Source organism: Mustela nivalis (genome assembly GCF_964662115.1).
Source record: "Mustela nivalis genome assembly, chromosome: 11".
In the NCBI taxonomy this organism is placed as follows: Eukaryota; Metazoa; Chordata; class Mammalia; order Carnivora; family Mustelidae; genus Mustela; species Mustela nivalis.
In genome coordinates, this window is record NC_139030.1 from 86,057,768 (window position 1) to 86,073,557 (window position 15,790).

The following is a 15,790-nucleotide window of genomic DNA, read 5'->3' on the forward strand; positions in this document are numbered from 1 at the left end:
TCTCAGACCTATACCAGCTGTTCCGAGGTCCCTCTGGGACCTTTGAGCTTTTAGGCTCAGAGTGGGAAGGCTAGGCCATTCCCCTGATTATGTGTTCATGTTACACTCTCATCTCCAGACTCCTGTTGTCCCCCAGCCCTACCCACCACGTCCTCTGTTTCCTTATCCACCCTCTCCGAGATGGATGACAGTTGTCAGTGTGTAGGGTGTTGTGTCAGTTGTAAGCATAAGGGTGACAGTGACTAGAAGAGTCACTGATCCCTAGCAATTACCTCTAGGACTACTAACTACTAGTGACACATCCAACCCTTATTCACAATCTCTCAATATTTGTCTGATGCTTCCCAGTTAAAGTCTCTTGTCCGTCTCTGCCATTTGACACAGCCTCCCCCGCACTCGTCTACCCTTTCCAGATCCAGAGGCAGCCACTCTTCCCTCAGATCATCTTCCCTCTCCAGGACGCCCATCCTAGGACTTCTACCTGGAAGGCGTACTGCGCCACAGTGGCCACGACATCTTTGAAAGGGATGCGGGAGGTCAGCGTGTGTCCATGGTAAACGATAGGTTCCCCGTTAGGTCCATCCCATATATCCACCTCCACGCAGCGGCACCCCCTCTTCAGGGCCCTGCAAGAACCCCAAGTCCCCAGGGACAGAGAGATCAAGGTCGTATCATCTGTCTAGGGACTTTCTCCCCACTCTGGGGAGAACAGTGCTCACTGGCACTTAGTCCCCAAGACCCCTGCAAGCTGCATCTCTGTGAACCCTTCCCTGTCCACTGGGATACTGCTATGGCTCACGCTACTTCCACCCCCTACCCTCTCCAACTCACGATCTTCCTTCAGCATCACGTACTGCCTTGTGATGCTTCTGGTGTTCTGATTGTATGGCATTCTGCAACACCTGACTTAGTCAACCTCTCAGTAATTTGTTTGTTTGTTTATAAAGTAAGCTCTTTGGAGGCACCTGAGTGGCTCAGTGGGTTAAGCCTCTGCCTTCAGCTCAAGTCATGGTCTTGGGGTCCTGGGATCCAGTCCCACTTCAGGCTCTCTGCTCAGCGGGGAGCCTGCTTCCCCCTCTCTCTCTGCCTGCCTCTCTGCCTACTTGTGATCTCTCGCTCTCTGTCAAATTAAAAAAAAAAAAAGTAAGCTCTATGGCCAATGTGGAGCTTGAACTCATGACCCCCAAGATCAAGAGTTGCATGCTGTACCGACTGAGCCAGCCAGATCCCCCTCAAACTCTCAGTAAATTTATACTTTATCTTCTCTACTAGACATCCTAGGGCAGAAAAAGTATGTTCCACACATCTTTTATACCCTGAAGCTACTAGATCAGTTGGTGCCACTACAAAGATTATCTTGACTCTTTGACCCAAACCATGATTAATCACTGTAAAAGCAGTGATCACTTATTGGCTGTTAACACATGGATTATCTCATTTAATCCTCACAACAACTCAGACAGAATAGGCATTGTTACCATCCCTATTTCACAGATGGGGATACTGAGGCCCAGAGAGGTTAAATACTTAGAACAAGAGCACCAAGTGAGACAGCTAGGATTTGACTTCATATGGTCTGACTCCAGAACCTATGTTTCTAACTTCTGTGCTCTATTGCCTTCCATGTAATATTTAGTTTCTTTGTCTGTTCAAAATAAATCTGTCAGGACCTCTGAGTTCCAAGAGAGTTTCACAGCCTATGAAGAGAAGGAAGCTCCATTTACCCATAGAGTTTCAGTACTACCCTCCTGTCAGTCTTCAACGTCTCCTCCAAGTCTCTCAGGAATCCAGGGACCCTCAGCCCCAAACCCTCCACAACATCTTTTTGATCCCTGTTATCCACTGACAACACAGATGGCCCCTTCTCATGAGCAGGAACCCTTCCCCCTTGCTCCCCACACACCGTATGTATCCCTCGACGCTGCTATGGCCATAAAGCTGGTCCCCCACGAGGTAGGTATTGTGAGAGGAGTTGATGTAGTAATGGTTCAGGGGTTGAGTCATATCCTGGTAAACCGGGAGGCAGGTTGGGTTGAAGATATCTCCATCCTTCGAGCAGAGGTAGTTGAGGAAACCGTCCATGCTCAGCACGTGTCGCAATTTGCCTGAGGTGCAGAGTAGGGGAAGGCTACAATGAGAACCTCTGAGTAAGGGCATCCCAGCACCCCTCAAGCGCAGCCCTCACTTCGCCCCTCTCCAGGGTCCTGCCTTTCTTTTTTTTTAAGATTTTATTTATTTATTTGATAGAAAGAGATCACAAGTAGACGGAGAGGCAGGCAGAGAGAGAGAGAGAGAGGGAAGCAGGCTCCCCGCTGAGCAGAGAGCCCGATGCGGGACTCGATCCCAGGACCCTGAGATCATGACCTGAGCCGAAGGCAGTGGCTTAACCCACTGAGCCACCCAGGTGCCCGGGTCCTGCCTTTCAGATGGCGTCCACTCCCGGCCTCCAGATGCCAAATGTGCCCCACCCACCATCTGTCATTTTAATTATCCCCACCCTCAGGGAGAGTTAAAGCCACGTGGAGAATCATGAAGACCATTCTAGTTCAGTGGTAGCCAAATAGAACTTTCTGCAATGATGGAGACATTCTCTTCTGTGCGGTCCAGTACGCTAGCCTTAGACACGTGTGGCTAACAAGTGCTTGAGATGTGGCTGTGTGACTGAAGAACTGAATTTAAAATTTTGATTTTAATTAATTAATTCATTAAATATTGGAAAGTTTTTACTTATTTATTCATTGAAGTAATCTCTACCCCTGAAATGGGGCTCAGACTCATGACCCTGAGATCAAGAGTCATGTGCTTTTCTGACTGAGCCAGCCAGATGCCCCAATTTTAGATAATTTACATTTATCTTATTTAAGATTTTATTCATATTTTTAGATAGAACACGCATGTGTGAGCATATGTGCGAGAGCGGGGGTGGGAAGGAGGAGAGGGAGAGGGAGAGAGAGAATCCCAAACAGACTGTCCTGAGCACAGAGCCCAACACGAGGCTCGTTCTCACAACCCCAAGATCATGACCTGAGCCAAAATCAAGAGTGGAGGCTTCACATACAGTCACCCGGCACCTTGTTAATTTAAATTTAAATAGTCACACAGAGGGGCGCTTGGATGGCTGAGTCACTTGAGCATCCATCTTGGTCCCAGCTCAGGATTGAGCCCCATGTCAGGCTGCTCTGCATTCAGCGTGAAGTCAGCTCGTTTCTCCCCGACCTCCTCTGCTCTTCCCACTGCTCATGTGAGTGCCCGCTCTCAAGTCCTCTCTCCCTCTCAAATAAATAAATAAACAAATAAATATCTTTTTAAAAAACTTAAAAAAAATAGTCACATGGAGCTCATGGTTAGCGTAAGGGACAGCATAGTATTCAGTGTAAAGGGCTAATTTTATATATGAGGAAACTGAGGCCCCGAGACCAACAAAGTCAAAGAATTTTAGCGATGCAATCAAGGTACCTGTGTTTCATTCCCTGAGCTGTGTAGCCGCTGGCAGCTACAACCTGAGGGTTTCTTCCTAGCATCAATTCCCGTATGATGTTTTGAAGAGTGTTTGTCTGATATATCCCTGGACTATAATATGCCCAAAGGGCCTGAGTTAGGCCCTTTGAGGGCAGGGCCCTGTCACTCCTTCCATAGGCCTCACCCATGATACCAACAATAATGACAGGTACCGAGCACTTGCTCTGTGCCCGGGACACCCCATGCAGCGTCTCTCTGAATGCTCTCGCCAACGTGATGAGGTAGATAGGATAGAATCTGTCCAGGGAGGTTAGGGAATAAAACCAGTAACTGGAGGAACTGGGATTCGAACCCCGGCTGGCAGGTGTCTGAGCTATGCCCATCCCACTGGACTGCGCAATCTCACTGAGGGGAACACTGCTGCCGGGGGTAGCATGGGGGGCCCTTGGGAGGTGGAACAACTCGACCCCAATGCCCAGCTTCGTCGCTCCAGCTTTGACAAGGCCTACAGATAGTGGAGAACGGCCGGAAGTCAGGCAGGAAGTTTCATTCTTAACAGTAAGGACTTAACTTGCGAGAGTAAACTCACCGTTGCCGGATGCCTTTCATGCCTGTCATTTCATTTGGTCACCAAGTGTTTTACAAAACAGAAAATCGAGCCTCTGTGGGGTTAAGCAGCTTGGCCAGGATAACTCAGTTAGTAAGAAGCACAGTGGGGCCTTGAGCGCAGGTCCCTTGGAGGAGACCATCCCTGCAGCCAGACTATAGTACCTGACAGCTGAGTGCAGGGGTGGGGACATCACACTGAGGGGCACGCGGCAGAATAAAAGTAACTCATGTCTACTGGGTCCTGCGCTGGAGAGAGAAGATCTTATTTCTTAACCTTTATGCATTCCTCTTCTATTTATTTTTCTGAAATGATTGCTTTACGGCCCCCTTTCTTCCCTGAGCACAGACATAGAATCTGGAATCAGTGATTCCAACCCTTTCTGTTTGGTGGCGTTCTTGTTGGACCTTCTGCTGTATCTCTGGGGCTGAGCCTAGGTCCTGGCCCATGACAGGGACTCAAGAAACATCAGCTGAAGTAGTGAGTGAATGAATGAATGAATGAATGAATGAATGAATAAAAGGAGTGGCAGTTGAGACCTAGGAAATGTGCGTCAATTGTCCAGCTCGCATTCATCTCATCCCAAACTCTTTCTAAGATTTCATATATTGGGGCACCTATGTGGCTCAGTCATTAAGTGTCTGCTTTTGGCTCAGGTCATGATCCCTCAGTCCTGGGATCAAGCCCAGCACCAGGCTCCCTGCTCCGTGGGGAGCCTGCTTTTCCCTCTGCCTGCTGCTCCCCCTACCTTGTGCTCTCTCTGATAAATATTTTTTAAAAAAGATTTTGTTTATTTATTTGAGAGGGAGAGTGTGTGCAAGTGAGTGCACAAGCGCAAGGGTAGTGGGGAAGAGTGGAGGGAGATGGATGAATAGACTCCCTGTTGAGCAGGGAGCCTGACTCAGATCCCAGGACCCCGAGATCTTGACCTGAGCTGAAGGCAGATGCTTAACCCACTGAGCCACCCAGGCACCCCTCATCCGTCTCATCTCTAATTCTCATGCTCAACAGAGCTCTTAGGTAAGGGTCAGGTGACCTGGGTTTCAATCCCAATTCTTCCTCTCATTAGCTGTTGGCTTTGAACAAATCATTTGACCTTTCTAAATCCGAGTTTTCCTCTTTGGCACAACTGACTTAATAACAGAAGCGACTTCAACCGGTCCTTGGAAGGATGAGAAGAGAAAAGACATGTAAAGATGTTAGCATATTAATGGGATATTTAGCAGAAGCTGAATAAGGATTATGCTTTCGATTTACAAGGTTATAGTGAGGGCTAGAGGAAGTAAGTGATGTGAAAGTACCTTATAAATCATTTATTATTAATGTAAATTCCTCTCATTCTGAAGGGGATGGAGGGCAAGGTGATGTCTATCGAAGGAACAAGGAGAAAGTGCTGAAGACAGAGAGGGCCTATTTGAGCTGTGCTTGCTGAAGCTAGATGACTGGCCTGCTCTTCATCCGCCTCAGTCCGACTGACTAGCTTCCTGGCCCAGGGGCTTAGCCACTCCAGAACCACTTGGAGAATTTGGAGAAAGCCCAAGAAAGGGCAGGGAGCCAGCATTTAAAGAAACAGCAAACAGAAACCATGAAGGGAGATGTAAGAAAAGGAATCAGGCGCTTATGAAGATGAAAAGGGAGAGGACCAAGGACCTTCCTTTTCCACTGGGGGCAAACGTAAACATAAGGACAAACTTACTCTAAAAGTGGAGCATGAGCATAATTATGGAGGAAAGGGAGCTTATGGAATGTTCTTCCTTCTGAGGATACAGTGTTATGGAGGAGACTCCTGTCTTACCTGGGCAGGAAGCGGCTGGTCTCCTTCCCTGGGAGTGGTTGAATGAGGGAAGCTGCTTGTGCAGGGGCTGGGGTAGGTAGGGGTGGGGCTCAGCACTCCCTGAGTTAGGCAGAAGGTGGCTTATCTCTGGACCTTTCTAAAGTCCCCCTCCTCACACATGTCCAGTGCCCCTCCGCCCTAACCCTCTTACCACTATCTGAGGGCTCATAGCGGTCGATGAGTTCCAGAGCAAGGTCAGAAGCTCGCTCTCCTTCTTTCTGCTCCTCTTGGAGGAAATCCACAAATTCCAGCAGGGTCAGTTTCTGCCCATCCGCCGAAAAGTTTTCAAACAGCTCTTGCACCTCCGTACGCTTAGTCAGCGCCTTATAGAACTCTACAAACTCTTCTCCCTCCAGAGTCCCAGACTCGGACGTGTCTGCTGCCTGCAAGTGAGGGTTTAGAGGATGGTGGAAAATTCCTTTTAAGAGCACATTGTATGGCCATCTGGCTGACAGGTGGGTACAAACATGTTTCCACAAAATTCTCCCAGGGCTCCTGACACTTTGTGTTCATAGAAGCCGCTTTGGTAAGTAAAAAACAAAATGGCAGCCTTACCATTTGCTACTAGAGAAAAATTTCAATTAGAAAGGGTTAAATGTCCCAGCAAGTGCCTAAAAGGTCTAAAGATCCCTCTTCCTATTTCATTCACATTCCGGTGGGACTTTTCCATTGTGACTAGGCCCCTCTGTCATGGACAGAGGGGTCCTTGAGATCTGACACAGTAACATATGGTGGTTCCCCCTTCATAAGTCTAGGCATCATCTTTCTCAGAAGACGGAAGGGTAAGAACCATGCCCTACACTCTCCATTGAACTCGGCATAGTGGTAAGGCATAGAGGAGAGATTCAATAAAGAGTGATGCTGGATAGGCTCACCTACATCAGGCTGCATGAGAACATGGCCTTGGCTGGCTTCTGAAGATCGTTCCCCAAAAAAGACTCACCTGGAAAAGCTGGAAGGCATATTCTTGGTCCATTTTCACGTTCATCAGGTGCAACAAACGCTGGACTTCCTGGAAACTCATCCGGCCATCCTGGTTCTTATCTCCACGCTGGAACCAGTCACTCAGCCATCCAGGTGCGAGTCAAGGCCAAAGCACTGTGTGTGTTTGTGTATGCAGATGTGTGTGCCTATTCATCCACTGGCATCGTCTCCCCTAGCTTTGCTACAAGTGTCTCCTCCATGCCAGTGCATTTTCCATATTAGCTTCCAGAATAATCTTGTCCCTGCATGGCTCAGATGCCTGCAGGGTTTTTCCTATTGCTTACAGAAAGAAGCCCAAATTTTTAAACCTAGATTGAAGGTCTTCATCCCCACAGCCCCCACACAGCTGCCCCCCCTACAGCCTTCCTCAACACACTTCTGTTTTCCCCGTACTTAAGCCAGACTCTCCCTCCTGCTCTTCAATGTCCTCCCTCCTGTCCTTTGATGTCTCTGAGCATTTCCTCATGCCGTTCCCTCAGGCAGGAGAGCCTTTTTCCCTCCTTTCTTTATTCAAGCTCTGCTCCTTTTCCAGGCTCAACTTACCTGCAACTTCCTCCCTGACGTTTTCCCAGAACTCTCTCAGCTAGAATTAAATGTTTTTCCTTCCTTTGAATACCCACAAATAATTTCAGTCCACTGGAAGTTCACTTCCAGGGTACTTAGATGATTCACACAAATCCCTTTTCTCCACTGACTAAAACAATAGCTGAGTCTCATTCATCTTTTCACCCTGAAAGCCTGGCACAGTGCCTGATACCTTCTGCTTCATAGACAGTGAATGAATGAAGGAAGGAAGAAAGGAACAAAAAAATGAATGAAAGACCTAGCATGGAAGGTAAATACAATCTAGGAAGCCTGAATGAGTCAACACCATGAAGTTCCGCCTCCTAGTCCTGGCATAGTTCATGCCACTGGGATCTTCTGCTCAGCTCTCAAGATCAGCACCTTGTTGGGTCCTTTGCCTCTCACGTCCCTTCCAACCATCCTGAAAGGACGGATTTCTGCCCACCCTCTGCCTGGTTATGCCTTTGGCATCCCAAGCCTCCATTATGCCTTCAATGTCCTCTGCCTCACAGTGGCCTGAGGTGCCCTTGCCCACCCTATCCAGACTCTTAGCCACCCCCCGCCCAGTGCAGTACACCCCCGCCTGTCTCTAGCCTTGTGGCATCTGGCTCTTTCAGTGATCTCCAGCCCCCCACTCTGACTCCATCCTGCCGATACTGGTCCAGCCGCTCCTGTTGGTCCATGCCGGTGACAAAGTCAACCAGAAGCTGCAGTCCCTGCATCCATATCTTGGCCTCCTCGGCGCTGTTGGCCACCAGGTCCAGGTTGGAGCGGCGGCCATGGAAGACGATGGTGAAGCCCTGCTCCAGGGGGAGCTCCTCCGCCAGGCTGCGCAGCAGCTCGGACTCCTGGCCCTCCCGCACGCTCTCCACATCAGAAATCGAGACTGCCAGGGAGGAAACAAGGGGACACAGGGGACAAGAGTCTGCCAAATTGCAGGGGTGAAGGGTCGGAGGAACCCCAACCTCCACAGGATGAAACCCCTAAAGAGGCAGATCTCTGGGATTCAGGATTCCCCGTGAGTCACTGCCATGTTCAGAGGCAGCCTGGCAAGGGGCCTGCGCTGGGAGCGGCAAGACCTGGCTTCAGGACACTGGCTGGCAGTGTGACACAGACCAAAATGACTTAACCCCTCAGCGCCCCGTCTGAAATAAGGGATGGTCCCATCTATGGCCAATCCACCTGGTGACCCCTGGTGTGACTGATGGATGGAAACACACTTAAAGGTAGAAGCAGTTACACCAAAGCATGGTATGTCCAAGTTCAATGTCCCCATTCCAGGCTTGAGGGCCTCCTCTTTCCAGATGTCTAGGAAAGAGCCAGAGAAATTATCCCACCCCCTTTCCTCAGCTGGGGGGTGCTGGGGCTCGTGAGCTTTGATTGCGTCTCTAAAGTGGACTCTCTCAAATGCGTCCTGTGATCACATTTTTAGAGGGGGCATAAAGCATCTGGCCAAGAGGATACACAATGTTGTGCTGCATTTATGATATTTAAAAATATTCACCATAGGGGTGCCTGGGTGACTCAGCCAGTTAAGCATCTTCCTTTGGCTCAGGTCATGATCTCGGGGTCCTGGGATCGAGCCCCACCTTGGGCTCCCTGCTCCAAGGGGTCTGCTTCTCCCTCTCCCTCTGCCTGCTGCTCCCCTACTTGTGCTCCCTCAAATAAATAAATAAAATCTTTAAAAAATGATATTCATCATAATAGCTAATTTGTGAAAGGCATCCTGGCTTCAGGTGACATGTTAGGCACTTTGTACATTAACTTGCCGAGTCCTTGTAACCTTCTAGGCAGGAACTGTTCAGTCCTCATTTTGCAGATGAGGAAACCAAAGCTTAATGCAACTTGTCCAAAGCCACTCAGCTAGAAAGTGGCAGAGCCAGAGCTTTGATCCGGGCAGTCTGATGCATGAGATCATGCTCTCACTATAATGATAACAAAAAAGAACCTAGGACTTACTGAGCCTTATTCTGAGCCAGAACCCTCCTAAGCCTTTTATGTGCAATAATGGATTGAATTTTCATAAATAGCTTTAAGAGGCAAGTACTATTGTAATTCCCACTCTACAGGCTCAGAGATAGATGTAAAAGTGACAGCATGAGGACACAGCATAGGACCCTCGTCCCTCCCCTGCTCTCAAGCCGCTGGACTCTTTAGGGTCCAGTCCCCACCAGCTCCCCCGACCCCGCCACCGCACCTGTGCCTAGCTATCCACATGACTCACAGGTGGGCTTGGCAGTGCTTCCCGCCTGCCTGGCGTGCCAGACCGTCATGCCGTCATCCTGGAGTCTGAAGTATCTTAGCTTCTTCCAGCTTTTGGACCTCACCTTGCGCATCAGCGTGCCTTTCTGCATCAGCAGCAAGTCTTCACTGATGGGCAGCCCTGGGCCAGGAGAAGAAGGGGCTGGCTGGGCAGCCGGCGGGAAGGGTGGAGGACCCAGGAGGCGTTCTTGACCAGGGGTCCAGACTCCTCCCCGCCTCCCCATCCCTGGGCGGTCTCCTGAAAGCCTACTCTCCCACTGGGGTACTCACGGCCTTGCATCAGAGACGCCATCACCCACTGCTCCACCAGCTGGTGCCGGAGTCACCTGGAGGAGTAAGGAGGAACGAAGGGTTCGGGGTTCATACTGGGGATCTTAGAATAAGAGATCAAAGGAGGAAGAGAAGGAAACCTGTGCATTCTGACAGCCCATGAGGAGCCAGGAGCTTCACCCACCTATTCTTTTTTTAAAAAAATATTTTATTTACTTACTTAACAGAGAGAGAGAGAGAGGACACAAGCAGGGGGAAAGCAGAGGGAGAGGGAGAAGCAGACTCCCCACTGAGCAGGGAGCCTGATGCAGAGCTCAATCCCAGGACTCTGGGATCATGACCTGAGCTGAAGGCAGACGCTTAATCGACTGAGCCACCCAGGCGCCCCCATCCACATAGTCTTTAGCTCTTTTGTACATCTAGTTTGAGTCCGATGACTTTGAGGCTTAGAGGGGCTACAAAACTTGCATCAGATCACATAAGGATTCAGAATTTAAAGCCAAATGTCTGATCCCACAGAGTCTGCTCTTTTCCATAGTCATCTCCACAGAGGGTTGTAGCAGGGCTTTCTGCCCAAAACCCCCGAGTCACCCCTCAGCTCCCGATTATTAGGGACCATCATCTTGCTGGCTGCGCCCTTTTAGAACCTGGAATCTCTCTATATCCTAGCCTTCTCTTCTCCACGGGGCTTACCCCAGCTGCTGTATCTTGGGATCCCTCTCCCTGTTCCTGTGCAGACCCTCCCACCCCCGGCACCAGAGGGGCCAAGGCAGAGTCCTGCTTTTGCCTCGAAATTGACCCCTTGTGCCATACTTGCTACACAAGCCACCTCCTTTTGCCTTCCCACAGTAAGGCACACTTTACACGCCTTAGCCTAGCAGTTGTTCCCAACAGCTTAATGGACGGGTAAGCTACATAGTCTTAGAAATGCAGTTTCAAGTTTTCTCTGCCTCCTGAAGAACAGAGCCCTCATTAAGATACATGCTCATTTAGGACCTGGTTAAGTCGCCCTAGTAGGTAACAACAAAATGCTCTCAAAAGGGCAAGAGAGAGGACACCTGGGTGGTTCCCTTGGTTAAACGTCTGCCTTCACCTCGGGTCATGATCCTGGAGTCCTAGGATCAACCCCTGCATTGGGCTCCTTGCTCAGTGGGGTGCCTGCTTCTCCCTCTCCCTCTGCCTTCCCCCAGCTTGTGCGCACTCTCTCTCACTCACTCATAAATTAATTAGTTAATTAATCTTTAAAAAAGAGCCAGAAGGCTCGATATGTAGCCACATTGATTCGAGCTGTGCCCTCTAGGAAATCATCAACTCTTGACCAAATCGTTCTGGACGAAGCAAAGCGCAAGAAACATAAAGCTCTATGCTTTGCATAAGCAGAGGAACAGCACTCGAATAGAGATGCTGCGTGTTTTAAGGGATAAATTTACATTTTGACAATGGTGAGCATCTAAAACACGAAAAGCATTTCTAAAGTCATCATTCAGTTGGTGCTCTCTTAGAACACGGTGTGGTTCCACTCGCTGGGTCTCACAGATGAAAAGCGGGAAGTCCAGAAATGTGGTGTGACTTGTCTGGGGTCACACAGCATCTCAGGGCTCCCCCGCCTCTCTTTAGCTGGAAGAGCCTATCAAGTCACCCAGGGGTGGCTAATTCTTTAGGAAGAAAGTAGAGGTCACTAAAACTACAGTTCCCCTGACTGGAGGAACTAGAGAAGGCTTTCAAAGGAGTAGCAAATACACAGGTGCCCAAAGCGAGACGGGAATGTTGGGAGCCAGTCTGTACCTAAGTGGGAAAGATAACTCAAGGCGCCCTCAGGAGAGACAGAACCCTGCGACAGTTCCAAAAAGCCAAGGTTTTGCTGGCTGAGGCTGAATATAGTGAGCCTGGGCGAGACCAGAAGAAGCCTCTGGATGGTTGAAGGGACCCAGAGTGCTTCATGAAAGGCAGAAACGCAGCTCCCCTTTTCAGGCTGGTGATGTAGTTTGGCGACCAAAGCTTGCAAAAACTGGATGAGGACAGAACTAACAGGTCTCTCTTAAGTGTCTCAGGTCCCCAGACTCCAGAGGCAGGGGGAAGCCTGGGATTCTTCCAATCCTCTTGCCAACAACCTGCTTTATCTCCTCTTTGAATTTCAGCTCCCGTATCTGGGGCATAGGGACCCTGGGATGGGCTGGATCTCGGCCCTGGGATAAGACAGAATTCCCTTCCCCTATACCTGGACCAGGAACCTCACAATTGTGTCCTGAAACATGGGACGCCTCCGCTCACAGTGCCAGGACACCCCTATTTTGGAGCCTATTTCCTCTCAAACAAGCCTTGGAAAATTATTTTATCCTTGCCAAAGTCTTCCAACCCCAGGACTGGGCACGTGCTCTTCCAATCCTCCTCCCATTTCTGACTCACTATTTCAAACCTAGATCCAGGTGACTTGTGGCCATATGATGGCCAATTTCAACTCAGGGAGCCACAGAATGTCAGACCTCGTTTTTTATACAGAAGGGCTAGAAAGATTAGCTGAAGTGCCAGAGCCATTGAAGGAATTACGTGGTAGAAGTGGGACCAGAACCACGGTTCCTTGTGACTGGCTCAGAGATCTCAGCAAGGCCCTGCCCTTAGAAAGGGTTTTCTCTAGGGGCCCCTGGGTGGCTCTGTCCATTGCATGATCAACTCTTGGTTTCAGCTCAGGTCATGATCTCATGCTTGTGGGATTGAGCCCTACATCAAGCTCCATGTTCAGCACAGAGTCTGTTTGATATCCTGTCTCTCCCTCTTCCTTTGCCCCTCCTCCTGCTCTATCTAAAATAAATAAATAAACCTTTAAAAAAAAAAAAAGAGGAAAATCCTTTCTTTCCAAAGGAAAACTTAGAAAGCCAGTTAGAGCGGGGCTAAGAACCAACAAGGGACATGGATAATTTTGTCTCCCTGCCTCCGTCATTCTCAGCCCCCACCATGTCCCACTTGATAGCTTTTCTTTCCTCTCTTCCCATTTCTCTCCTTTTCCCATCCTGGTGCCTTTCTTTTCCTTTCTCCCAGCTCACTCTTCTCTCCTGATCCCATCTGCCCCCTACTTGCTCACTTGTCAGCCTCTCTGTGCTCTCGTCTCCTTATCCTTCTCCCCACTCCTTCTTCCCTCACCTCTTCCTTTTTCTTTCTCCTCTAATTCCCAATAGGTCGGGTTCTCGTCCTCTGTGGGGATTTTGAGCCCGAGATCCAGGAGGGAGAAGGGCCCACAGGAGCACACCCCTGCCCTCAGCCTCCCTTCCCCCGTATCCTAGGAGACGGACTAAACACACTGTCCAGAGAATGCGACTTAGAACCCAGGTGTTCTAGGTCTTGGTGTTGCCTCTGGTGTCTGAAGGTAGGATGGGGAGGATGGTGACGCAGGTGCAGTGCGGAGAGCAGGAACAAAGGACCGGGAATGGGAGCAAGAGCAAGAGGTGAGGGACAGAGGATGAGGACTGAGAGTACGAGACTGGGTCTTAACTGTTCACTCCTGGACGCGAATGTGGAGATCCTCAAGAACACAGATGATGACCTCTATAATACACATGAGAGAAAAGACACAAAGTAAGGTGGGAAGTGGCTGGGGCTGCTCAGTAAGATCTGGTCCTCAACTTACAGGTGGCTGTAAGAGATGAACCTTGGCAGAGTTGCCAATAGTGCCAATGATATTATGGTGAAATTCGGGGTGTCTCAGGGTTCTCTGAAGGGGCAGGAAGGAAGAGAATCATTATATCTACTCTCTTGCTTCTGAGCAGGATTATTGGGTGACCTCATCCATATAAAGAAGACAGAATGGCTCCGGTCATAGGTAGCCTTCAGGAGGTTAAAGCTTGAAGACTCTTGTTTTCATAACTCATCAAATCCAGAAGTTCCTGGCTATATTGAAATCCTAGGTCAAATAGAGATTCCTTAGCCTCACCCCAAATCTACCAGATTAGAATTTGCCAGGAGGGAGCTCAGGAATATTTATTTTAAAAAAGAACCCCTGGGGTGCCTGGGTGTCTCAGTGGGTTAAAGCCTCTGTGTTCTACTCAGGTCATGATCACAGGGTCCTGGGATCGAACCCCACAACAGGCTCTCTGCTTAGCAGGGAGCCTTCTTCCCTGCCGCCCCCCTCCACCTGCCTCTCTGCCTACTTGTGATCTCTGTCTCTCAAATAAATAAATAAAATCTTAAAAAAAAAAAAAAAAAGAGCCCCTATGACACATGCAACCGTAAATTCCTATCACAGATCAGGAAGCTGCTGTCCAAAGTCACATAGCTGGTTAGCGTGGCAAAATCAGGACTAGAAGCAGGTGCTTTTCCCAGCACAGCCCTTGGCCATGCCAACCAACTGTCCCAGCCCATGGAGCAGGCTAAGAACAAGTACGGAGCTCAAACCCCAGCTCTTTCTAAGGAAATCTCTACCATCTTCCCTGGGTCTTTGGGAATCCTCAACATTCTGTTAATGAATCTATCCTTACTCCAATCTCTATCTTCCCTTACTAGGATGGGGCTCGCTTGTGAGCGGTAGCTAAGAGGTCCCCATGTAAGGAGTAAATCAGAGGGCTAGAGAGAACCAAAACATGGGAGCCTTGCAGACATGTTAGGGCTAAGGTGTCTGGGGTACAATTTAATCAGGGTGGGGATAAGCATGTGGCAGACAGAGTTAGGGACTCAGGCAGGGCAGAGTTTGGAGCAGAGGCTGGTCAAAGCCTCCGGGGCCCTTACCGTGGGCAGGAGAGCGGTCCTGTGTCTGTGAGCTGTGCGATGCTCTCTCCTGTGGGACGAGGAAACCCAGCTGGGCTCTCTTTCTCCTCTCTTGCTGGCTCGCTGGCTTCCTCCCCTTTTCTACTGCAGTTTGCTGCTGTGACTGGCGGACTTGCAGCCAAAGGGAAGGAGAAGGGAGGGGAGAGGTAAGAGCTCTCGCCTCAGTCCAGCCCTTCCAACTCTTAAAGGCCCAGGACGCTGGTCAATGGGAGGGAGTACTGGGGGAGGGGTGGGTAGACAAGGATTAAGGGAGGAGAAGCCAGGCTGCCCTTCGTCTTGATGCCAGCCCTCATTGACCCCAATCCTGCAGTAGCTCTCAGAGTGAAGCCGGAGGAGTGTCTGAGTTGCAGCGCTCCATGAATCACTGCTTCTCATTCTGCACGGGTTCTCCCTGCATGTCACACAGCTGTCTTTGCCCTTATTTCATCTGGCTCCTCTCCAGGGTGTCTGTTCCACCGGCCGGCTTCTGTGTCTCCGCATCCTGCCTTGCGGAGAACTCGGTCTAGATCTGTGGTACAGGGGAAGGAAAAAAGAAATAGGATGGGGAAGGAGGCACCTGAGGACAAAGGGAGGAGAATAATCCTAGAGGGTAGAGGGGCAGGTTAGTATCTCCGTAGACTTTGGGCATTTGCTAAATATTGAAGGAATACATACATTCATGCATGAAACAATTCCTTCGGTCTTTCTTTACATGGATGCATTCTAGGAACGTTTGTTCAGCACCTCCAGTGTGCAAGGACGTGTGTATGTCTTCATAAAGATGTGTGTAGAGAGAACGTGGACCTGTGGTATTGTAAGAATCAAGGGCAAAAAGTGGGGCACAAGATTGGAAAGACACCCAGGGGAAAAGAAAGGTGACGAGCTTCTTGCAAGGTGAACGAGCGGGTGGCTGAAACAGAAACCAAGATTGAGGACAGGGGAGCAAGTTAGGAGAGGACTATAGGGGATCATAAAAGGCTTCATTATGGCCCCGTACTATACACTGAGACCAAGACCCAGGGAAGTCTTGGCAACGTCCTGGGCTCACATGTCAGCAGCAGAGACGAATAGTCCCT

The 15,790-nt window shown here is 49.6% G+C and overlaps 1 protein-coding gene across 1 annotated transcript in view; it reads right to left on the reverse strand.

Annotated features, from left to right (window-relative positions):
- The window catches only part of PLCD4 (phospholipase C delta 4), a 21,010-nt gene extending 5,767 nt beyond the window's left edge, over positions 1 to 15,243 (reverse strand). Inside the window, 9 exon segments of the mRNA XM_082691562.1 lie at positions 383 to 476; positions 479 to 626; positions 1,904 to 2,105; positions 6,052 to 6,283; positions 6,844 to 6,973; positions 8,106 to 8,334; positions 9,673 to 9,831; positions 9,981 to 10,036; positions 14,697 to 15,243. Of these exon segments, the coding sequence (XP_082547688.1) occupies positions 383 to 476; positions 479 to 626; positions 1,904 to 2,105; positions 6,052 to 6,283; positions 6,844 to 6,973; positions 8,106 to 8,334; positions 9,673 to 9,831; positions 9,981 to 10,002 (1,216 nt within the window). The 5' untranslated portion in view covers positions 10,003 to 10,036; positions 14,697 to 15,243.
- Between the last annotated feature and the right edge of the window lie 547 nt (positions 15,244 to 15,790).